This window comes from Meleagris gallopavo, chromosome 1 (genome assembly GCF_000146605.3).
Source record: "Meleagris gallopavo isolate NT-WF06-2002-E0010 breed Aviagen turkey brand Nicholas breeding stock chromosome 1, Turkey_5.1, whole genome shotgun sequence".
NCBI classification, from domain to species: domain Eukaryota; kingdom Metazoa; phylum Chordata; class Aves; order Galliformes; family Phasianidae; genus Meleagris; species Meleagris gallopavo.
The window spans coordinates 34,967,557-34,994,400 of record NC_015011.2 but is presented as its reverse complement, the minus strand read 5'-3'; the positions used below and the strand labels follow the sequence as shown (position 1 = coordinate 34,994,400).

Here is a 26,844-nt window from a genome sequence, read left to right as displayed (position 1 = left end):
CACTGATGCTATCCACCAGACTTTTGTGCATCTCATGAGCAATGACTTCGCTGCCACTTCCACTCACCCTGTCTGCACTCCCTGCCCCAGTGACAGTACTCCTCCAGTGGAGGCCATGAGGGGCCACTGAGTGGTTAAGCTTCAGTTAGGTCTCACAGAGGCATCTGTTAGATACTGAAAGATGTTAGGCTAGGGATGACAATTCTGAAGTCCCACAGTCTATTAGGCAGTAAACAAACAGTATATCACATGTAGCAGGCCAGTTCCAGGTTAGTTAAAATATTCCATTCATTAGCTCACAAAGAAACTAGTGCTGGGATGAATTATCAGAAAAATTTCCGTGCTTTTAGTCTATCTCACTATTGGAAACATCTTCAGGCTCTGACTTATATTAAATTTTATTTTGGGATGATGTTCTCCCTTTAGCACTACTTCTGGTAAACTATTTGCCTTAGCATAGTAAACGGACAATTTCAGCAGCCTCAACAATTCACAATTCATGTTCACTGGCATAAAGAATGTAGAATTATTGCATGAATAAAGGCATTTTGAGAAATACAGATGTCTTGACTGTATTGAACTGTCAAGAAACACTTCTGGCAGAGATGTGAACTACCATGCAAGTCAACTCGATTTCTACCTGGAACAAAGAGGCAAACTTACAGAAGTGAGAAGAGCTTGAAAAGACTGAGGAAGTGATGGGAACAACGTGGTTTTCTGACATATTTATATACTCCAACCCTATCAGATGATGTCAAATAGTATGACATGCATCAGAATAAAGTGAGGGACACTCCCGGAATGCTCATTATGATTTTCCACATATTTCTAGGATGCGTTTATGCTCCATGCCAGAATTCACAGACCCAAGCTGTCAGCATGCTATAGAGACAAATCCCACTGCCTTTAAAATCCTCAATCACAAACAGCAGATCTCTAACTTTTCCTGCACTTTCCCATTCAGTGGAAAAAAAAAAAAAAATTCAGAAATAATGGAAATGTACCAGAATTGTAAGTCAACTGCACGACAGGGAAAACAAAAATACTGGCTTCTGCCTCTTCGTAGATGCTTTTTTTGTCTTGGTTTATGAGAAGAAAAAAAAAAAAAGTTTTCCAAATAAAGAAGTTTTCTTATGGTCATTCTTCTCTAAGGATGATATGCACAAGGAGGAGATAAGGCATGGGAGGCATGAGATAAATGCTAAATTCATACAGTTTAAACTTTCCCACAAAAGAAATAAGTGGCAAATGAGTTGCTATTGCTGTAGGCTGATAGCTGTGGTATGAAAAGTCCAACATAATGTAGTTGCAAATATAGAGTTGTAAAAACACACACCAGAGAGAGAAAATATTTCCTATCTGAAGGCAAAATCAGCACCTCTGAGATACCTACACACAAACCAACCCACTCTGTTAATACTTAACAAGCCTTACAGCTGAAGCCTTAAATCTCAGGCCCATGATGGTAACCCTGCCAAGACCCCAGCAGACACTGTGCTGCCTGTGTGCAGAGCTCATCCAGACACCTCCTCATGGCTGTCAGTCTCTATTCCAGGGTCACCAAAGCTGCATGGGTTCCTAGTTGCCCTACAGCTGTGCCCAGGCCATGGGCTCCACTCAGTTAGTCCCGGTCCATGTTACCAAGTCTGTACCCAATGCCTGGTGCTGAGACTGCTCCAACACCACCAAAGGTGAATACTATCCATATATACCACCATTGTAACCTCCCTCCTGGCCCCACCTCACATCAGGCCCAGCTGTGAGGGGAGGGGAGAGATAACACACCATTTGGGCCTGATGGAGAGAATTTGATCCTTCACGTACAGGCCTTCAAGTCATGGCCTTTCTCACCAGCCTCGCTTGAGGCTTTCCACACACAGGTATTTCAGGTCTGGGGAGAGAAGAGCAGTACAAGTGTGTCCTATCTCTCCCCCCTAGATTTCCAAGCAACCTGTATGTTTAATTGCTGCTGATCCTCTCAACCCCCTCTCAACCTCCCTGGCATGGCAGGAGCCACTGCAAGGAAACAAAAACCAAGGCAGCATTGAGTCCAAAGCAGAATTCATTTGGCTAAGTTTTATTCACATGTACAGAGGCAGCAGTGGTTTTAACAATCAAAACAAATATTCCAGTAGGTATCATTCAGGTAAATCTTCTTTGGCTCAATCAACTGTAGTAAGTTCAGCAAGTCCCCTTGTGTGGACTGCAGTGTGGTTTTTGCAATGCAAATAGATACCCTGAACCCAGAAGATCAGAATCAAGTGACATTGAATACCAAGACCCAGAGGAGGAGAAGTAAAAAGTCAAGAGAACAAACCTAGGAGAAGAGCAGGTTTGAGAGAGCTGTAAGCTATCTGCAAGAAAGTGTCAGAAAGCGTGGTGATCACTCAGGGATCACTCCTTTCCATATGAATTGGTTGGAGCAAACCCAACAGAATGTACACGGCAGGAAGGAGACAAAATTGCCAAAACAAAAGCACAATGAGAAAAATGAAGTCAATAGGGAAATTAGATGGAAATGACACACAGGAATAAAAAATGGTAAAAAAAACAAACCAGCCTGAGATTAGCTTCACTCATTTCTAACTGCTATACTCTCAGTCTTATGCTGTTCAGCATTTTCATCCTTCCTGCCCTCTTGCAGAGCTGCACGACATGATGAGATGAGCTCTCTTCATCGACAGCTGTGGTGTTCACCAGTTATTCAGGAAGTGCATGTATCTCAGTTGTAAGTATATAGATATTGAATCAAACTGTGTAATTTGGGACAAGGATTGCCCCGAGTACTTAAAACTTGAGGAGGAGGTCTGTATTCTGGTTCAGTTTCACCTTTACTCCTTTTTCACAGGTCTGCTCAAAATCATTATATCAGCATCTATTCTGATGCAGAACGAATGCTATTACAATTCACTAATAATCGTCCCTGTGAGCAGATTTTGCAAATCCCACTCTATCATTCCCACGGTCAAAAATGCAGTAAAAGGCAGACATAAAGACATCTCCTAAAATCCAGAGCGAACCACTGCGAGTTGGGATGTCAAGAGACTGGAAGCCGCTCATGCAGAAGGTTTGGTCATCGATGGACTCCTGGGAGAGAAAGAACATCTCCTTGCAGTGGCTCTTCTGGCCTTGACCAGGAGCAGAGAGCCGGGAAGACACGCACCTTCACGACGTATTGCTCTGCTGTCAGCTTGTATTCATGATGCCCAATGGTGAAGCTGATGTGGGGCAAGCTGGACAGTCTTCTGCAGTCTACAAGAAACTGTATACAACATTCTGGTTGGCATGTGATTGATTTGCCTTTTTTTAAATACTGTCCTTTGCATCCAAGCTTTTCGCCGCTGCTAATGGTGAATTTACTGCAGAGGAACATTAGGCCAACTCATGGCCCAGCGCTGCCCACAGGTCCCGCACTGGGTCACAGCAGCTGCACCAAAGCCCCCAGGGGCTCTGAAAAGCATTGCACACCCTAAAGGGACAAGGTGCAGGGGCATTCTGATGCCCCCCCATGTACAAAACCAAGTTTGTGTCCCACAAATGAGAGAAGCAAGGTGTGCTGAGAGGAACCCTTCCAGGTGCCAGACTGTGGTGGGGTCCTGGAGCTGCCTCCAGCCCACACAGTGCCTTATTGAAGGTAACATCACTGCTTTAGAAGAAAAAAAGGGAACCACTCAGAAAGCTCATAAGGAACACAGCACTTTATATGTTTATACGTTCATAAATTCATACTTTACCCTGCACTGGAGTGGGATTTAAAGAACAGAAAAAGGACTGAATGCTGGCATGTCCATTAATTTCTATAAATAATGCATTTGCTTACAGTAATCCAGCAGATCATTTCCTGGCCTCCCAGCTATTTCACTAACCAACCAGCATGTGAAATGGCACTGCACGATGCTCCAAGCCCAGAGGGATCTTTGAGGCAAACTGTAGCATTTAAAGTTATTGTTAGGGCTTTCCTACAAGGAAGGCACTATTTTTGCTGTTGTGAAATCAACTTAATCAAAATACAACTATAAATCTTTTGTATACCAATCAGGTTTCATGCCATGAGAGCAAGATAAACAACAGGATAGAGAAGATAAGGGAAAGAGAGCCAGCATAGTGATTTGCAGGATATGAGAAGCATGACATAATTCATTTACATCATCAGTAAATCCAGAGCAAATTAATCCTTTCTGGAAAGAGATAAAAGTTCTGGTAAAATCACTGATGGATGCACCTACTTACATCAGGACAGATTTAAGCCAACACACTCAGCCTGCCTGCGTTTTAAAAAAAACAGTGACATAAAGAATGTTTTTAGGTTTGTTTTTACAGAATTGGAATAAGCCTTACGCTGAAATGACGCATTCCTTGTTTATATAGTATCAACGTAATTACTTTGAAATTACCTATTTTATCTATATCCATGAGTACGTACCATCATAAAAACAATCTGTTATCAAAACAAACTTTTTAACACGTGTCTGAAAACTTTAATGAAAATGAAGTGTAAGGTTTAACTGAAAAAGAAGCCCGAAGCCTCATCAGTTACACAGAAGCACCTCCAGGTCTCCCCCTCCCAAAGGGAGATGGATTAAAGCTCGCTTTCTCTCTGAACTTTGCCTCATGCACAGGGAAAAAGTAACAGTTAATTCTCTCCAAAGTGTAGTGTTGTCATGATCAACTGTGGAGTCACCCAGAACTGTAGGCGGTGGTTTTACTTGCAGTACTGGAGTGTAGTAGGATAGAAATTGACTGTGGGAGTCAGCCAAAGGTCGGCAGTAATGCATGGAAAAATAAGCTGCCTCCTTCGTGGAGCTGGGTAGGATTAGCCATCTCAGGCTCACTGTCTCAGTGATTTAGATATTGCCAGGGCTTGGAAAAGTAACAATGGGAAGGTATAAAGGGTGGTAGAGAAACATCCCTGCTGAGAGGGCAGCAACCAGCCTAATCTCCAGCAGCCTCAGCTTGTGTAGCCCCCAGAGAGAAGTGTGGGGAGCTGGGAGTACAGCTGTGCAGCTGGAGAAGCCATGAAGCAACAAATCCCAGCCACCTCAGCTAACTGGGAGAGGTGGAGGTGCTCCTTGGAGGAACAGCAGTGAGGAGGGGGAGTGCTGGCTGGTGTCAGGAAAGGGGATGCAAGAGGAAAGAGATATTAAACAATGAGGAAACACAAGAAAAACATTGAGAAGGGAGAGCAAGAGGCAGCGAGGTCTGTCCTGTACTCCTGGGGTACTCTAGAGCCAATTTTGTGAGCAACCTGGATATGTCCCTCCCAGGAGCCATGGCATGAAGCCTCCTGATCTGCAGACAGAGCAGGCAGTGGGAGATCCATCAGCAGAGCCACTTGAGGCCATAATTAACACACCTTTCCATTGCCATTTCTTTTTAATGTTGATTGGGATGGCCATCAACTCCTTCTAGCCCTGTGGAGCCCACAGCTATAGCTGGGGACTTGGGCAAGGTAGTACTATTCTGATTTTCCAAAAGAAAATTACCTTTCAGAAAAAATGTGGAGTACGGAACAATTCTTAAACAGATTCCCCCACTGTTTCCTTACACACATCACTGAAGAGAACTGGAGAGGAGGTAGACACTGGAAGGAGGGTTGGGGCAACAAGGCAGATGCATCAAAACCATCACAGCACTGAGTTCAGTACTGTCCTAGAGACAAGGTTTTCTCCGAGACTTTTCTCAGCCATTATTTTGGGTATTTTCTTATTTTTCCCACCCTATAAGCTCTTTGTACCAAACACCAGTTTCTCTTTCTCTGGCTGCTTTCTGGTTGCATAGTTATTACCTCTCCAGAACGCGACGGACTTGCCCCAATATACTCCTGTAATCGCCTGATTTGTGACGAGGGACCGGTGATAAGAGAAGTGCCAGAATCAACGATGGCTTCGCAGCCATGGGAGCAAAATGCCACCCGACCCTGGATCTTTATACTGCAAGTGGAGAAGAAGGCATCTTTAAACAAATGGTATAGACACTGCGTCTGAAGCAACACACCACTGCTATCTGACTTCAGAGTCAGGGAACAATCTGCAGAACTGGCTGCCAAGCTTTCTAAGTCTGAAAATATAAGAATGTCTTTTAAAAACGAGAAACAAGAAGAAGCAACTCTAGAAAGACCCACGTGTGGACCCACTTTTCTCCCAGGACTCTTGCAGCCCCAGTCATTTGCTGATGAACGTCCTCATGGGTCTTCATAGCTTTTATGCAGTACAAACAAAGGCATGTGAAGAACTTCTACCAAGGTTCAAAAGAAAGATTAGAGCAAGACCTGGGGCTGGACTCAGTTCCTTGGTGCCTTAGCCATTTCCATGAATAGTCCACCAATACGTAGTCTGAATGTTACTGAATCATATTAAAACATTTTAAAATGCCCTCAAGGAAACCAGCCATCCATTCCACAGCAGATTCAGAGAGCTGATAGTCCTCAGACTCATCCTGGCAAACCTCCTCTTTGAGACCCACAAAGGGGAAACACTACAGTCTCCTTCATCTGCATTGCTGAGCGTTTCTGCCTCTGTGGACTTTACCTGGGGAGGTGAATTCCACCACGTAGTGCATACATACTTGTTCAGATGTATCTGCCAGTAGCTCTTCTCAGTGACTGGGACCCAGTGAATTGAGCCTTTATAGAGGGAGTGGTCTATGCCCCCCAGGATCAGCTCACCACCATTCTCAGTGTCATCTCCCCTGGAAGAAGAGCACACATCAGCATGGGAGAATGTTGGAGTACAAAAAACTAGATCGGTCTTAAAAGGAAAAGACAAACCACAGTGCTTTCTAAATTCAAGCATGGATGGCTGAACCTGATTATTTCTGAATTGTAACTTAATATATCTCAATTCAGAACCTCCAAGCACTCTCTGAGAAAATGTACTGTGAGTTGCCAAGGGCTGACAGCAAGCACTAGGAACACATTGAGCCAGTTGCTCTCTCCCCTCAGAATTAAATCTAGACAAATTAGTAGAGCTACAGACAGGTTCATATTAGAGAGCAACATTTTTCTTCCTAAATGCAGCCACTTGGGTGTAGCATTGCAATTCTGTTCATCTCTATTGGTGAGAGGGAAACCTCCAGCAGCTCAGCACACTTCAAGTCTGAGTTAGGAGCTTTTCTTTTGTCCGTGATCAACTACAACAATAAACGTCTGTCCAAAAACTGGTGATCCCCCCCACTCCAACATATTTTCCTTTTCACTCCATTTTTTCTATTGGAAAATTGAAGGAAAAAAAATTAATGAGAGCAATTACTTTCTGGAACAGAAGATTTACGAAGATGCTCCATTGCCTCTATCAAGAACTAAAGTGCATTAGTGTCTTGCTTGGTCCTGACACTGCTAGAACTGACCGCTTCAGGTAGAAGGAAAAGACTGGTTCCTCCACCAGCTTCTGGTTCATGATGCTGTCAAACACAGGCAGAGCATTGCCCACTGCTAGGGAGGGGTAACCCAAGCCCAGGACGCCGTCAAAGTGGGCAAGGGCAAAGGTCATTCCTGGCTCAAACACCGACTCGCCGAAGTCCTGTCCCTTGATGGAGATGTTACTGATCTGTTCAGTAGGAGAAAAAGAAGAGGTGAAAGAGAAGACACCATCAGTGCCGATGAATTAGGCACATTTCAGACTCCATATCCAAGGCCGCACCCAGCCGGAGGCTCACCTGCAGCGTGTCCTTGGCCGCAATGCCCAGAAGCTGCCCAGTGCCATACTGCAGGGAGAAGGGTTCCCCACCGTGCTCGTATGAATCTGACAGAAAGGACTTGAACCTCTGGTGCACCCCTGCACAAAACAGACCACACCTGCACCCTGAGGGAAGGGCCAGGCCGCTCACCTGTTCCCCATATAGAACTGGCTGTGATGCTGGCAATGAAGCTTTGACTTTTGGTGTGAAGAAGTCATCGACACAGGCACAGTTCCCCTGCAGACATCCCATTTTTCTGCTCTTAGAATACCTCAGGGGTTATTTTTGGTTAGTAACTCCCCGGGTACATTTTCATGCCTTCTGCTTGACACTGCCCACCCTGTCTGCCACCAGCACAGAGAGAAGCAGGCCAGCAAGGCTTTGGGGCTACTCCAGGCCTTCCCCTTCCCACAAATCCCTGACAATTCAGAGAGCGACACTTTGGCACTTTCCAAATTTTGCCCACACATGGCATTATTAGAAAATCAAATGCCAGTTAGATCTTGAGTGTGGCCAATTTACCCAGGATGTTGGGAGCACAAGGAACTTACTGCATGCTTCGCTGATGCAATAAACTGAAGGGACCCAAAAATTGGAGGAGCCAGTGTCAAACACCACGGTGAAGCTCTGAGGCGGTGTGCCAACGCTGATGACGCCGTAGTACTGTGCCTGGGAAGGATAACCCAGTCAGCTCCACCACTGAGTAGTGAACCCATGATTTCCTTCGGGCCTATTGCAATGAGCAGCTACGAGCAAGTCAGAAACAAATTCTGTTCCACAGACTGTATCTGATGTACAGAGTAAAGTTCATCCCGTGGTTAAAGGAACCACTGACCGTCCTTGGGCATCAGCTGAAGATAGAGATATCTGTGGACACGTGATTGCTGAAGTGAAGAGCTTATCAACACACAGCATGCAATTGTCTGAGTGCCCGTATCTGGCCATGAAAGAGCACTTTAGCATTAAGAGACTTATTTATAGAATGAAGCATTTCTGGAATTCAAAGGGGCAAGTCTTTTGTAACAGTAGAAAGTATTTGATTATGTATCTTCAAGTGTATGCTTGTTAATTAATACACTGAAAACAGCTTGTGACCCTGGAGTTTACAGTCTGAACAAGATAACCATAATGCAAGCACGCATGCAATGTAACAGAATATTAGAATATCCAGCTGTACAGCAGGGAGTTGTTTCTTTCTGTATCAAACAACTTCATACTGATTAACCTATAAACTGAGGCAGCCCCCTGTCACTTCGGTAAAAAAAAAAAAATCCCAGAAACTTGCAAAAACCCCTCACGAAACTGTTACAGATGCAAGCTGGATATGCTGGGGAAGTAGCTTTTGTTTAGTTATTTTGATAAGTCTAAGAGCAGGTTGAAAACTTTCTGCCTTTGTTCTTCTTCACTCACATCTCCAGCTTATCTGGAGACTTCTTCATGAGCCTCAAATGTCAGAAAGCTCTTTCTGAATAATTCACCTTCCCCCCACTGCCCACAGCAGCCTCTACAACATTTCTGCAGCTTCACTTTTCTTTAGACAAACATAACAGATGAACCAAAACAGAAAACAGACCAACAAAACAGACAAAATGCTAAAACCAGAATAGAAAGCTTACAGAATGGTTGACCTGCTCACTTGCCTGTCTCAGATCCAATGAAACTCAGATTTTTCCTTTCCCAGTGTAGAGACCCAGGTCAGTCACAAATATGCAGCACACATTAGACTCAGCAGATAAAGCAAAAGAATAAAAACTCTACTTGGGCCCTCATTATCACTGATTTATGACTCCAAATGATGAAATAAATGAGATCTTGGGGATCTGTTATAACACGTAAACATACAAGAATCTGATAAATCTGAACTAATCTGATTCTGCCCAGCCTTCACCCCAGATTGATAGACGCAAGCATTCCACATTTCTTTGAAGACCTGATGAAGGCGAAAACAGATCTGTACAGAAATCAAACTCATCACAGAACTACCTCTGATAGATTATATCAGTTTTCTGTCAAGGTCCCATATTAACCTCTATCTATACACACTGTATTTTGCAGACTGTTAAACTAATTTTGATGATCTAGTATTTACAAGGAGTCTCCCATCTCAAGTCCTACAATGGAGAGACTCTATTTCAAGTGTTGTCCATTTCAAGTCGAAAAAATCAGCCTTCAGTGGAAGAGAGCCCATACAGTTGCATTACCATAACCATACTTACGTTCATGTAGTCATACAGCCTTTCTGAAGCAGTTCCTACTGACAAAGTGAGATCTGGAGGGAAGCAATACAGGTGTCTCCGAGCAAAAATGTCAGGGTGATGATTCCTCCAGAATTCCTCCAATTCTCCCTTTTCTTTAAGTTGTGTCTTGATAGATTTGAATCGAACAAGTGGGACTCTACACAAATAAAAAACTACATGAAAGCTAACCGAATCTCCTTCCTAGAGTCCCTGTATGCTTTTCTTTGTATCTTTTTGAAGACCCCAGTAGCAATAATCACTGTCATGCCAGGAGCCAGCTGGAACAGGAGGAGCCAGGGAGGCCCGGCACACTCTTACCGTTGCAAGGCCATGGTGAAGGGGATGTAAACCACAGTCAGCAGTATGGCCCTCATGGCTCCAGCTGGCCCTGAGTCCAATAACACTCATTTCCTGTGAAGTCCCTTTTTTATACCCCACTGTGAGGAGGGAGCTGCTCCCCAGGTCAATCAATCAGAGGAGGTCAGAGCTCTGGCAGCAAGCAGAGGGATTTGTTCTCAGAGCAAGCACTGGATTGAGCAAATATTGGTGCCCAGAGAAGCTGAGCACAGATTGCAAGGGCACAGTCTAGACCAAAAATATATTTACTGACAATCATTAGTATTGTTCACGTAATTATAATAAATGGGGGAATCTTGGCTCCTGTTAGCACAGGAGAGAAAAGACGGCCCAAGGAGCTGCCTGCTGCCCTCTGCATAAGCTATTTTTCAAGCCTGCTTTAATGACAAGAAGGCCAGGAGTGTCAAAGGCAGAGAGAGAAGACAGAACACACAACTGATACTTCTACATGGAGCACTGATTTCCCCACTGTTCCTGGCTGCTCCCACCCCACCTGGCACCAGAGCTTGCCTCAGGCTGGCAGAAAAGTAAAAAATTAAAGAGAGTGATGTGATGGACAGCAAAGAACGGCCCACCAGCCCCCTGGGAGGGGGCCTAGCACCCAACCTGCTTTCTTATGGGACTTTCTGAGTCTTTGGAGTCTGAAAGTGCATGACAAAGAATGAATGACAAAACCTGGCCAAGATAAGGAGTCATCACCTGCTCTATGGGTGATGTTCCAATGAAGAAAAAAGAACAAACATACAACATTGGTGAGCGAAGAAGGGATCTAAATGCCAGCCACAGATTTAAAATAAACTATATCAAATGATTTGCAGCAATTAGTGAGGACTATTCTCAAAACTGTTTCTTCGAGCCCCTTGCTTTAAAACACCAGGCTGACCAAAGAGAGAGTTTTACAATGTAGAGCTCTCAGAAAGCAGCAGCACCGCTCACAAAGCCCCCTCATACCCTCCATGCACAGTAGAGCCCTCTGCTGCAGCACTGTCACTTTGACAGGAGCAAGACAACGTCTGTGCTGAGCACGTTTATCACTTGAACTTTTCCTGAAATGCCACGAATGCTTCTGGACAATCACTAATGCCATGTTGCAGGGCATGAGGAGCAGCTCCAGAAATGCAGTGACTTCCAGAGCTCTGCAGTTGGTCTGCAGAGGGGACCATCTCTGCCTCACATCTTCCATTGAGTCAGTGATTCTCAGACGGTCCCAGGATTGTTCATTTTATTGCAGATGCAGACCTTTATTATCCCACAACATGAAGGTTATTTTTCCCAAGCACTGATCTCACATTGTGTTCCAAACAGACCTTCAGTGAAGCCAGCAGAGGTACAAAATGCAGCAATAAAAGGTCATTGTGACTTTTTTTGATAAGCCAGAATAATGATTAAGCTACAATGCAGAAAATCCCAAATAAATAGTTTTCTGAAGTTTAAAAGATTCATTAAGTAGAAATAATTCAAGTAGAAAAATACATCTACATAGCTATGCCTATAGACATAACATACATTGCATATTTCTCTCCATATGGCTTTTTAAGAAAACTGAATCTAAACCACATTATTGACAGCTGCTCATCTATAGGCTGCTATGCCATGCGAACAGCAGGTCTCAGAGGGGATTTGCCTATGGGACTTGTCTTTGTTATGGGTGTAAATTCTACCCCTCAGCCCACAGTATTTGTACTAAATGCCTTTGTATGTGGTTACACAAGGAGTCTCAGTTCTCCAGCTCCACATTCCACCCAGCTCCTGAGCACCAGTGCTATGGCATCAGGCTGTAGTACTCACTGTTCTCCATCCCCAACTGCCCTTTCTGCTGCACTCCTGCCAACCTCCATACACTTCATGCCATTGCTTCTGCGCGGTGCAGACCCAAGGAAGCACCCTGTTCCCAACATACATGAAAGAGCTGATGTACATTTAAAAGCAAGTGATCAGAGAACTCTGTATTACCAGATCCAATTGCAGATTGTGAGGCAACATAACCTGTCTGACACTGCTTTTTTCTCAAACTCCTGTTTGCTCTGCTTTTTGGTTTTCCAAGGATACGTGGCCTCCCAGCACTCACATCTGTGGGTGTGTAGCATCTGACTCCCAGAAAGTGACTGCAAGAAAATAGCCTCCCTGAAGTAGGTTAAGTGTGGAAAATGGCAGCGTTGGGTTGCAGAGGGCAGAGGGCCAGCTGCCAGGCAGGCTGCTTCCCTGCCTGACACAGCTCTGGGAGGTACAGCAGAGCCACGGCCTGGTGTATGCACACCCACAGCAGTTTCCCACCGGGCCTCAGGCTAGGGACAGCCATCACACAGTTGGAAGGCGGCAGAAAGCAGTCTGGGCTGGCTGTGATCGTGTGTGTGAAGTGGGGATTCAGGAAAGATGCAAAGCAGAAGCCAATGAGAAGGCCCTGCATGGCTCAGGGCATCAGGGACTATCGTAAACATGGCTACATTAGAACATAAACACTGGAGCGGCTAAAGATGGCTGTTTGCCAAGGATTTGTGTGAAAAGTTCCAGATAAGTACTGGGTGGCAAGTTACACTGTTCAACTGTGTATTTGGCACCTTGCAAGGCAAGTCCATAAAAGTGCTACTCATCTGCAAAGTCGGTCAAGTCCTGACAGGTATTTCAAACAGCAATTTGATCACAGCCAACATTTCTGTTAAAAATTTAATTAACGTTGTAGTTGAAAAATTCTGTCGTCTGTAGTGTTTCCTTTCTGCAGCCAATCCCCAGCACCGTGCCAACTGCACAGACCACACCGCCACAGAGCAGTGAGGGGGCATCAAAGCTGCTGTTCGGACGCAGCCGGAGGGCAGGGGCAGTGTGCAGGGTGGGGGGAGGATGGCTCACTGGGGAGCTGAGGGGCGGCGAGCACTGTGGGGCAGAAGGAGTCCTGCGCTGCAGGTCACCGTGTCTGCAACCATCACCAAACACTCGTTCCATTATCAGGAACATTTCAGAGCTCTTGAGATTAGTGGCTGGTGCCATGTAAACAGAGCCTTATATTGGGCAGACGGAGTTACCACCAGGCCAGCACGCAGCGGGAGGAAGCCAAGGCCAGCCCCAGCCCTCAGTCTGCGAACAAAGAAGGACCCGAGATGGGCAACAGCCTGAAAGCCATTGTCGCTTTTGTGCCCTCCGATGAGTGCCAGAAGTACCTCCTGGAGGACCTGGAGGAGATGCCCGTGGACAAAATGGTGGATCTCAGCGGCAGACAGCTGCGGAGGCTGCCTCTGCACATCTGCTCTTTCAAGGAACTGGTCAAGCTGTACCTGAGCAACAACAACCTGACACAACTCCCTCCCGAGCTGGAGCAGCTTCAGAACCTGCAGATTCTGGCATTGGACTTCAACAACTTTCGAGCACTGCCGCTGGCCGTGTGCGCGCTGAAGCAGCTCTGCATCCTCTACCTGGGCAACAACAAGCTCTGCAGCCTGCCTCTCGAGCTGCGGCTCCTGCAGAACCTCAGGACCCTCTGGATCGAGTCCAACTGCCTGCAGCAGCTGCCCGAGGTGGTGTGTGAGCTCAGCCTGCTCAAGACGCTGCACGCTGGCTCCAATGCGCTGCGCACGCTGCCCACCCACCTGCGGCGCCTGCGCGAGCTGCGCTCCATCTGGCTGTCGGGCAACTTGCTGGCTGAGTTCCCCTCCGTGCTCCTGCACATGCCTTCTCTGGAGGTGATCGACGTGGACCGCAACGCCATCCGTTTCTTCCCCAGCCTGGCCCACCTACCCGGCCTCAAGCTGGTGATCTATGACCACAACCCCTGCCGAAATGCCCCCAAGGTGGCCAAGGGGGTGCGCAGGGTGGGGAGGTGGTCGGAGGAGAGCCCCGAACCCCGCAAGCGCTCCGGGGCTGTGATTGAAATCTCGCTCATTGAGAGACCGTCACCACCTCCTGCCAACAAAGCTGAGCCAGAAGTGGAGGCCTGCTAATCTCTGCCGGCCCACAGCACAACAGAGGAAGCAAGATGCAGCAGAGCTCTGTTCTTACAGCTGCCATCTTCTTCCCAGACGATCTGTGACCGCTCTGGTTTTGTTGTTGCCAAGTAGCAGTTAGAATGATTGTGAAGGCAGCTGCATGCAGTTCTGCTGGTTCTTGTGCCTGTAAGTTCTGCCTTGGGGGCAGCTGTGGGTGCCAAGGTTTGATGCAGTAACAAAGAAAACCTAAGCCCCGGCTAAAATGGGAGAACCATAGCTGCAGCAAACGGAAGCCTGCATGGGGAACCAGAGGGCTGGGAGCCCACCTCTCCAGGCTCACGCAGGAGCTGTAGATGAGGCAAGCCTACTGACTGTCAAGCCAGGTATGGCTCCAGCTGGCCGAACTCAGACTTCATCAGATTCCCTTGGGAATGCACAGAACTTCTATTTTCTAAAGCATATTTTGCTTTGATTCTATAGCACAGAACAGAGATGCAGTTCAACGCGTCTTGATATTTAGCTTTTGATTCCACAGCTGTTTACTGTAAGACAGCCCTCTTCCACAGGGCAGGCAGCCCTCGGAGCTGCAGGGCAGCCATGTCCCTCTCCCCATCTCCACTGTGATCAGAGCCACCTTCCCAGCACAACAGGCAGCAGTGACAGCTGGCTGCCCCCAAAACCTTGGAGCCAGTGCTGGTTTGTGACTGCTTAACATCATTCTCAAAAAATTCTCTGAAAATATATGCTCTATTCACACTTGCTGGCTTGTTAAATGAAATCTGCATTTGGATCTGGCTGGCACCTACATGAGTGTACTTGCTATATTCATTAAATTAAATAAAGCGTTTCAGAGTCTCATTGGACTATCTTACTTTGCAACTAACCGAACCCACCCTTTCCCCAGTCCTTACCTAAACTTTTTTCCAACAACCTATTCCTCTTTACAAACAGGACAAGTATTTGGGGCTTTAACTCAACATCCTACAAAACTACCTTAGCACTCTATTTATTGGGTGGTGGGGGAATATGTGCTTTCTTGAAGGCTTGCATTGAGGCAGTACTATCACTGCAGTAGTTTGAAGTCTATTTTGATTTGGAGCAGCATTCTGAGTACATTCTCTTCATTTCAGGAAGAAAAACCATTTGCACAGACAGATACTTTCCTGGTTTCAAATTAATCTTCCTGCTTTGGCAGACAGCCCCCGTCATTTGCCAAGGTGCTGTGTTATCTGGGAAGGGCCAGATGGGTCACCGAGCTCAGGCAGCTTCTTTCTGCAGGCTGCCATGCAGGCGGGGCGCCGCCACTCGGCTCTACTGAGAATCGCCTCCAAAACTTATGTGAAGGCGGCCGTTGGAATCGGACTTCAATGCTGCTTCAGCTCCGTCTAAAGGCACTAGTATAACAAGGAAAAGCATTACCTTTGCATCAACTACTGGAATAGGAAGGAATATATAGTTCACAACAGAAACAGGTCTAAAGGGGGAGAAAAAAGGGAAAGCAATGCAGTTTGGAACAATTCCCCACCAACTGCCCTAAGTTTAATAATAGGTATTTGCAGAGACAGGCAGCCTGTGTCTGTAACCTAACACACACACGGACTCTTCAATCCAGCATGTTGACACTTCTTCCCAGCTATTTCCCTTTGAAGCAGCCTACACTGAATTTGCAGTGCAAAAGGCTGCAGTGTGATTTAAGTTACTGTTATGGGCACTGACTAAACTTCCTCTTCAGTTTTTCATTTTCTTAGCATCAGAAAACAAACAGTACTCCACTATCACTAGAAAAGGCTAACAACTCCAGAGCCTATTTATTGGATTTCAATTCCAAGCCTATGCAGCCAGGACTGGAATAAACTGCTTATAAAAACTGAACAAAGTCAACCTAAAGAAAAAGGTGATAATGGCACATACAGCAGGTGAAAGAGCAACCCTAGCATTAACTGATCTATTCACTTCAAAGTATCTTAAGTCTGACTGAAGATATGAAACACAAAGACCAACACAACACTGATGAATTTTATTTTTTATTTCTGTGTATCTTAAGAGAACACGGAAAGGAACAGAAGCCGTACGGTGTATAAAGCCCATGTTTTATGTGGAAGTGAATCTTACCCACAACACACATAAACCAAAATAAGTTAAAAGAAGCTGAAAACAGTTTCTTCTTGCCATTGTTGATGGAGCTGCTCATCTTAAGCTTCTGTTCCATAGCCTCACAAAAACTAAATCATTAAAAAAAAATTATGAAGTGAGATCTGGTCCACGCAGTCTCAGGTGCCAGGAGAAGTTTAACATGGGCGATGGTCTGGTACGCGTTTTCTGGGGAGAAAAAAGAAAACTCAGAAAACTCCTGTGCTGAGGTCGACCAGCCTTCCCCCACCTCCCTTTATTTTTCAATTGACATTTTGCATTCAGTGCTAGTTTCATCTCACAGCTTTGAGATGGTACTGTCTTTTGTGATAAGACGCAAGCTTTGGCCATAGTAAGAAGGAACTGTGAGTCATAAAACAGTGCAAACCATCTTGTAGGGGCAGGATAACCTGCCTAGAAGAAAGATTTCTTCCTATGCTTTGCAACAAACACAATTTTGTTTTAGGTGCAGGTTCTATTCCAGAAGCAGCTGCACATTCAACTATGCATTCTTCTAAAAGAAAAGTCCCTTACATTTTGGTCAGCCACTTCTGCAGATGTTTTAGTACTCTAAGTGGCACGAGAGTAGATGGTGTCTTCACATTAAGTAGGCATTTCTCAGGAACACTATTCTGAGTGCACTGATAGCTCTAAAGGCCTGTTCATATTGCTCATACAAAAATAAATCATATATAACAAGTGTTGGCATGTCAGATGTCAGTCTTCATTCCAAATAAAATAGTTTTAGAACGAGACTTTTTCTGCAGTCACTCTTCCACGGAAGGAGTTTACTGCATACTACTGTAACTGACCAACACAAACATCCCAGTCATACCTCGGTGCTGCTTTAATAATGTCATCTACACGAAGAATCATTTCTGCTGCTTCAGCTGCACTCAGCAGAACTTGTCTCTTGACTTGGAAGCTTTCTGTTACTCCCAATGCTGCCATGTCTCCAATGATCCCCTCTTTCATATCTGAAAGAAAACACAGGTTAAGAAGTGGTTTGTTTTGTGTGGGTTTTTTTCCTTCCCTCGTTTACTTGGAAGGAAATTACCAGAAGCTGACAACCCAATAGTTTACCTGCTCAAATGAACCACACTGATAGTACAGGAGGTATTAAATAAAGTAATTCACATCAAGGTCCCTCCCTTAAATTCAAAATTACTCTCCAATTTTTATTTTTATTTTTTAAATCACTGCACTTACTGTGGCATCAATATACTCAGTTCTTCCAGCTGAATTTATTAGTGACAAACAAGATCAGCAAGTCTAACTCCTCCCCCTCTCCCCCCCCACTCAAACACCAACCCAAGAACAGAAATTACATCAAGCTCTTTACCAAGTCCATAAGTTGTCTTCCCTTCACTGTGAGCAGCTCTGAGCTGAGCAACCAAATCTGCACTGTCATAGCCAGCATTATCAGCTATTATTGTTGGGATCTAAGCAGATAAACACAAGTTGGTTTTAATTAATACACGGACTGATTCCTGCAGTCAAACACATCACACACTTTGACACTGCTACCTATTCAGCTTCAAGAAGAGCAGTTAATCAGTTACACTGATCAGAAATGAGAAAACACAATTCAACCACCTGTTTGTTTAAAACTGGAAGACAAGCACTGAGAGGACAGAAGTGCATTAGCAGATTTGTCACCTTATTTTATATGGACAGAAAGAAATATGTCTCTTTGTTAATCGCTTCAAACTACAACTGGAGGATTTGAGAATACAGCTTCCTGGTCAGCACCAACCACCACATCGCGCTGTTTACAAAACCTGCACGAGCTGACAGAAGAGGTAATGCCAAGTCTTACTTCACTCTTTAATTATTATTATTATTTTTTTTTTAAGAGAGATGCTTCCTCACATTCTAATTCCCTAAGGGTTTCCCTAATTTAAAATAGGGAAATCGGAAGGCAACTGAGTGTCTGTTAGCAGCATAATATCCCATAAACTTATTTTCTTGTGGTACTCTAATTTCTACCAAGATGCAATCTCCAGCAGGAGTCTAGAAACTTCTGGATAGCACTAGAGCACGAATAAAATTAAACAGAACACAAGGGCTTTTGTAGAAACCCTAATCTTTCATCCAAGATATGTTATTATATTTCAGTTCTGAGTTTTGAGAAAACCAGAAGTTGGATAGAGAGGCAACTGCCTGATATCAGGAGTCAATAAACCAATGAGCTCTTGCAGCTTTACATTAATCCACCAGCACTCTGATTAAACAAACTTACCATTCGTAAAGCCTTAGCAAAGGACTCCATTGCAACAGATTCTTTGCCAGGCGTTCTGATGGCAAGTTCTGCAACAGCATTAGCCATCAGCATCTCTGAACAACCTGTATGTTGAAGACACACAAGTATTTTATACATGAGTTGAATAGCAATACAAAATGTGTATCATGTCCATAGCAGAGAGAATTTAATACTCACCTCCACCATAAACAGTTCTGGTGTCCTTCACAGTCTGGGCAAGAACACAGAGAGCATCGTGCAAAGACCTCTCAGCTTCATCTAGAATTTGTTGTGTTGCTCCACGCAGAACTATGGTACAGGCTTCACCTACAAAGTTCAAATGCAGGAAGATTTAAAACAAACAAAGCAAAACAATAAGATGAGAGTGTTAACATGACACAAGACAGCGATATCACAAAGCATTTGAAATGGTTTTAGCTATTGCTGCAATTAAATTCTACATAAAGTAATCGATCTGTAGAGAGGAAGAGGGGAAGTGTGATGACATTTCACAGGCAGACTGAAATGATGTACCCTATACTGCTGCTTTCATCAGTGAGCTGCTCCACATCTTTTCTAATTTAATAGAAAGTGAATCTTTTACCTCAAAACAAGCACCTGGAAATTTATGGCACTGGTATTTTATTAGAACAAGCTAGCCAGTTCTTGAAGCATGACAGACTGCTACTCCTGTCGTCACTTTAATCAGCCCGAGTAGAAATTCTGGGTACCACACTTGCACTTGCTTGTGTTATGTAAACAAATAGTTTTCAAGCATGAAAATGTATTTTTGCAGGAATCATGTTTTATTGAAGAGCAAGGCATTCAGAAAAAGTTAGATAAGTCATTACATGGCATTGCCATCCTGGTAACTGAACAATGCTAGCCTGGAGTTAACAAATATTGCAGCATGCCATCCCTGTTAAAACACTCACCCATTGCCACACCAGAGAAATGAATGAGTTTATCTTCTCCAATCATGACTTCTTCAATAAGCTTGCAGCTTCCTAGCTTTACTAGCTCAGGGTGATCAAAGGTTGATGCAATTTCACCACCTAGAAATGTAAAATTACACCAAGTCAAAAAGCACCTTTAGTTCTAGCCAAGACCAAAAAAGGAAAGAAAATTTATCATCCTGCACTTCCCATGGCTCAAGTATCTTTTCCCTAGAAAACAAACTTTTCTAACATTTATCAAGCAGGGACTTAATCTGAAGTATTTTTACAACACAAAAGATAATTTAGCCAGCTCGTATTTCTATTTTCCCTTAATGTCATCACCCTTTATTCACAGTTGGTAGAAAAAACATGTTTACATCATTGTGAAGGAAGGATTCACAATCAATCATTTTACAAGTGAAATGTTATATACTAACAACAGAAACTGAGTCATCTGCTATTGAAAGAATACTGATTTGATAAATCCACAACTTAGTTTTAAAGTTACTTATGGTTAATTTCATAGCCCTCCATACATGTTTGCATGCAAGTTGTGTAAAATAAAGCTTATTCTGAGTACTTTCCACGTTCACAGATCAATCATTGACATTTACTGAAGACAGAAAAAATACCGTGGCCCTCCAAGTGTCAGGCAGTAAAGCAGTCTACATACCTGTAACAAGAGCCAGACGCTCCACACCAGCAAAGTCTGCATGTTCTATGGCCATGACACCAGCAGCCCCAAAAAGCTGTTCAGGGTAGTTGTAGATGAGCTGTCTACAATTAAAGCAAAGGCACGGCTTCCCATTACAGAAAGAACAGATGTTTTGAAAGATTCTACAACCTTTGTTAGCAGAGTAACAAAGGACAGCCAATTCTTAGCAGCATGGATGTAGATTTCTGAAAGCTACAAGAACAGCTGTATGTGAGGCACCAGCCACCCAAAGTTACACTCACACACAAGCAAACAGCAACAGGGGAAAAAAAATAAAAAAGCTACAAACAAAAATTCAAACTACCATAGTTCTGAATACATTGCCTCTGAAGACACACTATCAATGCTTTGAATTCCAAGCCCTTTGATTCTAGGTGCCTGACAGAAGCCTAGCTGCCAACTGTATAGCAGGGTGCGCTAGAACAACATGGCAAAGACTTTCTTCAATTCCTTGCCAATACAAAATCCCAACAGCACACAACTCTGTGTGTACCTGGCCAGTCTTCTAACACACACACAGCTAGAAGACTACAGAGAAAAGTATGTGCTTCTTTATTTATACATATTCTGCTCTCTTCAAAGCGGGGTCAACAACCAAATTATTCTTCCCTTCCAAATTAGAGGAGGACTGTAGAAATTCAGAAGCTGGGAGATGACACCTCAAGAAAATAGATACTTATAATCTATCTTCAAGAGACAAATGGCATTTCTGATTACATACAGAGAAGATTCTTGCTACTCTAAATCAACATTGCCTTTACCCATCACACATCACCTCGGTGGTATTTAAGTGGTAAACAAAGAGATGTGGAAGAGATCTACAGCATGGCTATAAGCAGAAATCAACTCTATCAGTGAATAAATCAAACTTAGTAGTCATTCTAAGTAGAATACCATTAGCCTGGCTACAATGACTGACCGCTACCTGAACTTCTTAGGGCAGCCACCACCTGTTTTACAGGCAATACTGCATAGCAATAGGAAATAAAGAATTCTTTCTGTACTATTTTGAAGCATTCTTCCATCAGTCCACTCACTGGAGTCCTGACTCTAGGATTCTATACATCTGTACTGGACAGACCACTCATTTTGCCTGCACTAGAACAGAACGTAGTGAGATGTGACACAGGTGAAAAGACACTCAGATTCATAGATCTGTCACTGGTTACTATAAAACTACAGCAACACTACTTAGACTACTGGGGCTTGGACATGGATCTCTAATTACAGAACAGCCAAGCAGCAGGACAATAGTGTACAAGACACTGGGGGGAGGGGAAAGGTGCAAAGGAAACAACACTAGCTTCAGCATCAACTAATTTTACAGATCTAGGTATAAATAATATTCTTCATACACATACAGTATTAGAACCTCACTACTTTGTGTTTGCATTATAAACCCTACCTCTTTTCCAAGAAAACATACCTGTTAATAAAGCAGTTTATTCCATGCTTAAGAATACGATCTACTTTCTCCTTCATTTTTTCCTTTTCTGCCTGTTCTATTTCTGCAACCTTTGCTGTAGAGTCCACTCTAACACGAGAGCCAAAAATCTAAATTAAAGAGAACAAGGAGTTCAGCCTGCACAGTTAATTCTGCTTATGAAAACGCTGTTTCAAAACAGTAATTCCATCACATACCTTAATCTTATCTGTATCCATACCAGTATTTGCAATAAGAATCTTTGCGTTCTCAATTCTTTTTGGTTGGTTTACACCAATCTTCTTGTCGAGCAAAAAGCCTGTAGTAATAAAGATTTTTTTTTTTTTATGACTTAAATTAAACAAGGACAACAGTCCATTTATATTATTGCAAAAACAAAAATCTTGTACTTTACAATTCAGTATTACCATAGCGATGTGTAACTTGTAACAGTTTCATTTCTTAAGCACAATTACAGCCAACACACAAACGCTTACCTTCATCTAAGTACGAATCAGCCAAACTTCCACCAAGTTTCTTAATGATGTGGATAGCCTCCAGATTTCCAGAACCCTTCAATCTAAGAACAGCTTCTACAGCTAGCTTGACAAAGTGATCTTTATGATGAGTAAGTAATTTTGATGAAAGAGTTGTTCCTGCAATGTTCAGCAAGTCTTCACGGAACTTCACTTCATCATCACTACAATAAAGGCAGCACAGCTACATCAGTAGGCCTCAATTTCACAGCCTTAAGTATCACTAGGCTATCACTACCGTGGTATTTCTGCTTAGTGGTTTGAGATAAGATCCATTACTCATTTTGAAATTGGAGAAGCCACAGGTGAAATATTTTTTTGAAGCTGGTTTTAATTTAATTTAGTTTTTGTTGAAACAGTACTTTGTTAACTGTTACTTGTCTTTACTTTTACAAAATCAATTCAGCCTTACAGTGACTTACCTGCATTTTGCTATTTTGATCAGGGACCATAATAGTACATATTCTATCAGCAACCTCTATGTCACAACGACATCCAAGTCTTTTGGTAAAACATTTAAACATACATTGGTAACTAGAAATTGGTAACTAGAAATTGGTGCTTCTTCTTTCTATATCAAGGCTTTAAAGAAAATCTTATTTCACTGTCCTTGTACTATTTGTACTACAGTACTGAACTGGCATTCTATAATGTGTTATTTCACTACAAAAACAGTTCAGACTGATTAAGAACAAAAACCTTGCACTCGCTTGGAAAAGCCTGTGCTGTCACGTAAACAATTCAAACATACTTAAAATCAGAGCAAGAGATCTGAAATAACAACTCAGACTTTTGTCCTATGGGGAAAATTAATGTTCATTTTCTGTTTCTGAATACCACAAGTAATTTTCAATAGTTTTACAAAGCTTCTACAGCTCACCAAACTCAAAAGTAGTCTTTTCCTCTCAAATATTCAATTCATTCACTCTGTTTCTTTCAAACAGCAAAAAAAAATTCCCAGTATACTATAAGTCTCACTGGTAAGTTTTCATCTCAAATAGTTTATAAAGACTACTCCAGCTATGCATTACTAACCCATGATCCACAGCTGCTTTCAAGAGTGCCTCTCTCGAAGCTTTTGTAGCTGCCCTCCAACCTGCAATGATGGTCTGAGGATGAATCTTCTTTGAAATCAGTAATTCTGCCTCCTATTTGAACAAAATTAATCATTAGCTTTCTTACACAGGACATTTACATTAACTAGGAAAGACATTTCAGAGTAGTCAGAAAATTCTGAATGCCAGCAAAAGCATCAGAACTATAAAGTGAAGACCTAAGAGAACATTCTAGGCACCTTTCCACTCCCCCCTCTAATCTAGGCAATTATGATCTGTCCTTGGAATTAAATAACAAAACTAATTCTAATACAAACAGAAACCAGACACATGCATCAAAACAGCCAACTCTCACTTGATGTTACACATCAATTCCTTGTTCACTTAAATCTGTAAGATAAGGTGGAGTGGGGGCCCAGAGGAACCCCTCAAACTTCCTTTTGCAAAGAAGTCAGCAAGCTGACACGCCATTTCTCAGATGCTCCTGATCTCAGATCCACAAACCACGACCATTAGATTCCCCTGGTACAGCTTGAGTTCTTCAGTTCTAAGATCTATTTCACAGTGACTTCAAATACAGTGTTTGGTAATCTTCAATATGCTGTGTTTATAAGGAATTCAGGTCTTGTGCACACAACAGAATTTGACAAGGTTGGTCTTTCGCCTCCTTAACACAGCGGAAAAGGATTTCAAAGGAGCCTCACACTGCACACACTGCTCAATGCAAAACCCAGAAACTGACCTACGACACAAAAACACTTTGATGTTTCACTTGCAAAATGAAATAAGGAGAAATTAGTGTTTTTTTTTTTAAATGTACCAAATTTAAATATTTGTGAATTTATAACTTATATGGACTACATACACAAAAATATATTTAAAAAAAATACATGAAGAGACAGTAGCTAAGGGTTTTTTCCCATCAGTTTCATGGCAATGAGGCAAAGTATTCCTATCCTTTGGGAGCCCACTTCATAAGCATCAACACCTCCTATTGATATCCCAGGACTATACAGCCTATATAAAAACATCTAAAAACATTAATACATCACCCTCAGTAGCTCAGCTGCCAACACTGTGACAGACGTAGTTCCATCACCAACTTCATCATCTTGAACCTTTGACATATCTAAAAGGAAGCCAGTGCATTAATGCTTGGAGTCACAACAAACTGAACATCCCTGGCAGCTATTATCAAGCGCATTTTTATCTCTCATTACTCTAAGGAAAAAAAAAAGAATTTCACTGCCAGACAAAGAAGCTGTCAAACTATAACTCACAGAAAAACCTGAGATGCAAATCAAACACAGCATCCTTCAAATTCCTCATCTTTGTTTGCAACACAGACCTATTCTAACCTGTCAGTCAGAAGAGCCATCCCTCTCTCAACCTGTGCCTAAGGATCATCATCAAAATGAAGTAAGGCCAGACAGATGCTCTCAAGTATAGATATGCAATATCTATCACAGAATATGTTGATTTCTCACACTGTGTAGAATATTTTTTCTATGAAGAAGTTAAAACTACATAAGAAAGTTGCAAGTGAAGAAATTCCAAGTATGATAATGACAGACTGTTAGAAACTCACCAACCAAGACCTTGGCAGCTGGGTTGTCAACTCCAATAGCTTTCAGGATGGTTGCACCATCATTGGTCACTGTCACTGTGCTATCCCTGCCAGTACTCAGGAGAATCTTGTCCTGCACAATGCAAGAATTAGAACAGTTTGAAAAATAATAATAACTACTGTAACTAAGTTATCATACAATGGTTTGAGTTGGAAGGGACCTTTTTAAAACCACGTAGTTCCAACCTCCTGCCAAGGGCAAGATTGCCACCCGCCAGCTCAGGCTGCCCAGAGCCCCATCTAACCTGGCCTTGAACACCTCCAGGAATGGGGCATCCACAGCTTCTCTGAGCAGCTGTGCCTGAGAGAGAAGAATTTCTTCCTTATATCTAATCTAAACCTGCCCTCTTTCAGTGTAAAAACATTACACTTGTCCTGTCACTGCACTCTCTTCCCAGCTTTCCTATAGGCCTCTATTTAGGTACTGGAAGGCTGCACTGAGGTCTCCCTGGAGCCTTTGTTTCTCCAGGCTCAACAAACGTAGCTCCTTCAACCTGTCACCATAAGAGAGGCGCTCAAGCCCCCTCCCTGTCCTTGTGGCCTCTACTGGATCCACTCCAATAGCTCCACACCTTTCTTGTGTTGGGCATCCCAGGCCTGGACAGAGTACTGCAGGCATGCCCTCTTAAGAGAGAACAGGGGGACAATGCCCTCCCTCTCTCTGTTGATTACACTTCTTTTGATACAGCCCAGAATATGGTTGGCTTTCTGGACTGCAAGCACACGTTGCTGGCTCATATTCAGCTTTTCATTCAACAGTCTACTTAAGTCTTCCTCCACAGGACTGCTCCCTATCCACTCATTGCCCAGACTGTGTTCATGTTTGGGATTGCCTTGACCCAGGTGCAGGATCTTGGCACTTAGCCTGGTGAAACTTCATGAGGTTTGTGTGGGTCATAGCCACAAATTAACAGGTATGACCACTGAGAACTTGCAGCTATCTTACCATGCCTTTAGGTCCCAGAGTGCTCTTGACCAGGTCACCGATAGCAATTGCACCAACAAAGGATGACTGTAATGAAAGCAAATACGCCTTAGAAAATTATTTCTACTTTAAAACAATAAGTAAGTGCTAGGCTATAATTTCCAAGGGGACATCTTCACCAAACTTTTCTACAGGCAAACTCCCAGTGGAATCCGGTTCCAAGTTTCTTAAATGTTACATTTCAATAACAAGACAAAATGTATTCCATTTTTACAGTAAGCACTAAAGCACATATCAGAGCGAAAAGACTTCCAAGGAAGTCTTAGGAGGTTCTTGTGAATCTCCAAAGCTGAGACACAGAAGAGCACTACTGATATACACAAAACACTTCTACCTTCTGCAACAACAAAAGACAGATGAAGCTCTACATCACCACAAACTGGGAGTAAATTAAATTTAAAAGAACGACTATCATTACCCAGAGCATCACCAGTTTATCTTAAAGAAACTTACCAACCGAGCTGTTTCTGCCTTCTCTTCATCTGCACCTGCCTTGAAAATGTTCACGGGAGCAAGGGAAAGGGACGCCTACAACAGCGAGAGCAGAGAATAATTCTGCAGCTTCCACAAAACACCGCATTTTAAACACAAATCCCCGACAGCAGCAATCTTAAGGAACAGTTTAATGCTGAATCCTGTGGCACATTTGGCTTTGATAACAAGAACATTAATACTGAATACGCTGACTCCTTGTTTGAAATCATATCGCGATCCGTTCACTGAGAGATTACGTGAATTATGCGGTGAAGAGACGGTGAGACAGACTGCTTTTGCTGGAAGAGACACGACCAGAAGCGTGCTGCCATCCCCTCTCTTCCCAGGGCCGGCCCGGGGCAGCGCCTCAGGCCGAGCGCCCACCCGCACCCCCGCCCCCACTCAACCCCCAGCCGGCGCCGGGACCCGCCCGCGGCCTAACGGGCGCGCCTCGTGCGCGCTCTGGAACTTTCCAGGCCCAATCTCCTCCCCCACACCACATGCGGGCTCCCCTGCCGCTCCGCGCCGCCTTCT

The 26,844-nt window shown here is 43.5% G+C and overlaps 3 protein-coding genes across 3 annotated transcripts; 1 reads left to right on the top strand and 2 right to left on the bottom strand.

Moving 5' to 3' along the window:
* Window positions 1–1,124: 1,124 nt before the first annotated feature.
* Window positions 1,125–11,718, bottom strand: LOC100548118 (cathepsin E-A-like). Its single transcript, XM_003202077.4, has 9 exons — window positions 10,230–11,718; window positions 9,891–10,068; window positions 8,226–8,343; window positions 7,654–7,772; window positions 7,345–7,544; window positions 6,565–6,687; window positions 5,786–5,930; window positions 3,164–3,262; window positions 1,125–3,087 (listed from the first exon to the last, which is right to left on the bottom strand). The coding sequence occupies exons 1-9, from the start codon at window positions 10,283–10,285 to the stop codon at window positions 2,911–2,913; spliced, it is 1,215 nt and encodes a 404-aa protein (XP_003202125.1). The 5' UTR covers window positions 10,286–11,718; the 3' UTR covers window positions 1,125–2,910.
* A 1,092-nt stretch (window positions 11,719–12,810) lies between these two features.
* Window positions 12,811–15,053, top strand: LRRC10 (leucine rich repeat containing 10). Its single transcript, XM_019613201.1, has 2 exons — window positions 12,811–14,568; window positions 14,666–15,053. Exon 1 carries the CDS (start codon window positions 13,364–13,366, stop codon window positions 14,198–14,200), a length of 837 nt encoding a protein of 278 aa, XP_019468746.1. The 5' UTR covers window positions 12,811–13,363; the 3' UTR covers window positions 14,201–14,568; window positions 14,666–15,053.
* Window positions 15,054–16,368: 1,315 nt separating this feature from the next.
* On the bottom strand, window positions 16,369–26,657 carry CCT2 (chaperonin containing TCP1 subunit 2). The gene is made up of 16 exons (XM_010708013.3): window positions 26,568–26,657; window positions 26,290–26,364; window positions 25,798–25,863; window positions 24,813–24,924; window positions 24,277–24,353; window positions 23,205–23,317; window positions 22,131–22,333; window positions 21,852–21,952; window positions 21,637–21,764; window positions 20,169–20,272; window positions 19,493–19,612; window positions 18,756–18,884; window positions 18,558–18,661; window positions 17,658–17,757; window positions 17,151–17,292; window positions 16,369–16,504 (listed from the first exon to the last, which is right to left on the bottom strand). The coding sequence occupies exons 1-16, from the start codon at window positions 26,640–26,642 to the stop codon at window positions 16,474–16,476; spliced, it is 1,680 nt and encodes a 559-aa protein (XP_010706315.2). The 5' UTR covers window positions 26,643–26,657; the 3' UTR covers window positions 16,369–16,473.
* Between the last annotated feature and the right edge of the window lie 187 nt (window positions 26,658–26,844).

Bases quoted from the DNA above. Each gene is read 5' to 3' on its own strand.
- LOC100548118 (XM_003202077.4), bottom strand. From the start codon at position 10,285: ATGAGGGCCATACTGCTGACTGTGGTTTACATCCCCTTCACCATGGCC. The intron at 7,773-8,225 runs GTAAGTTCCTTG...TGTTTTGTGCAG, and splicing joins TTGCATCAGCGAAGCATGCA to GGGTGCACCAGAGGTTCAAG. The intron at 5,931-6,564 runs GTATGTATGCAC...CTCCACTTGCAG, and splicing joins TGGCAGATACATCTGAACAA to TATAAAGATCCAGGGTCGGG.
- LRRC10 (XM_019613201.1), top strand. From the start codon at position 13,364: ATGGGCAACAGCCTGAAAGCCATTGTCGCTTTTGTGCCCTCCGATGAG.
- CCT2 (XM_010708013.3), bottom strand. From the start codon at position 26,642: ATGGCAGCACGCTTCTGGTCGTGTCTCTTCCAGCAAAAGCAGTCTGTC. The intron at 23,318-24,276 runs GTGATGTATTAA...TTGTTCAAATAG, and splicing joins TGGCAGCTGAGCTACTGAGG to GAGGCAGAATTACTGATTTC. The intron at 20,273-21,636 runs GTATGTTTTCTT...CTTTAATTGTAG, and splicing joins ATAAACTGCTTTATTAACAG to ACAGCTCATCTACAACTACC.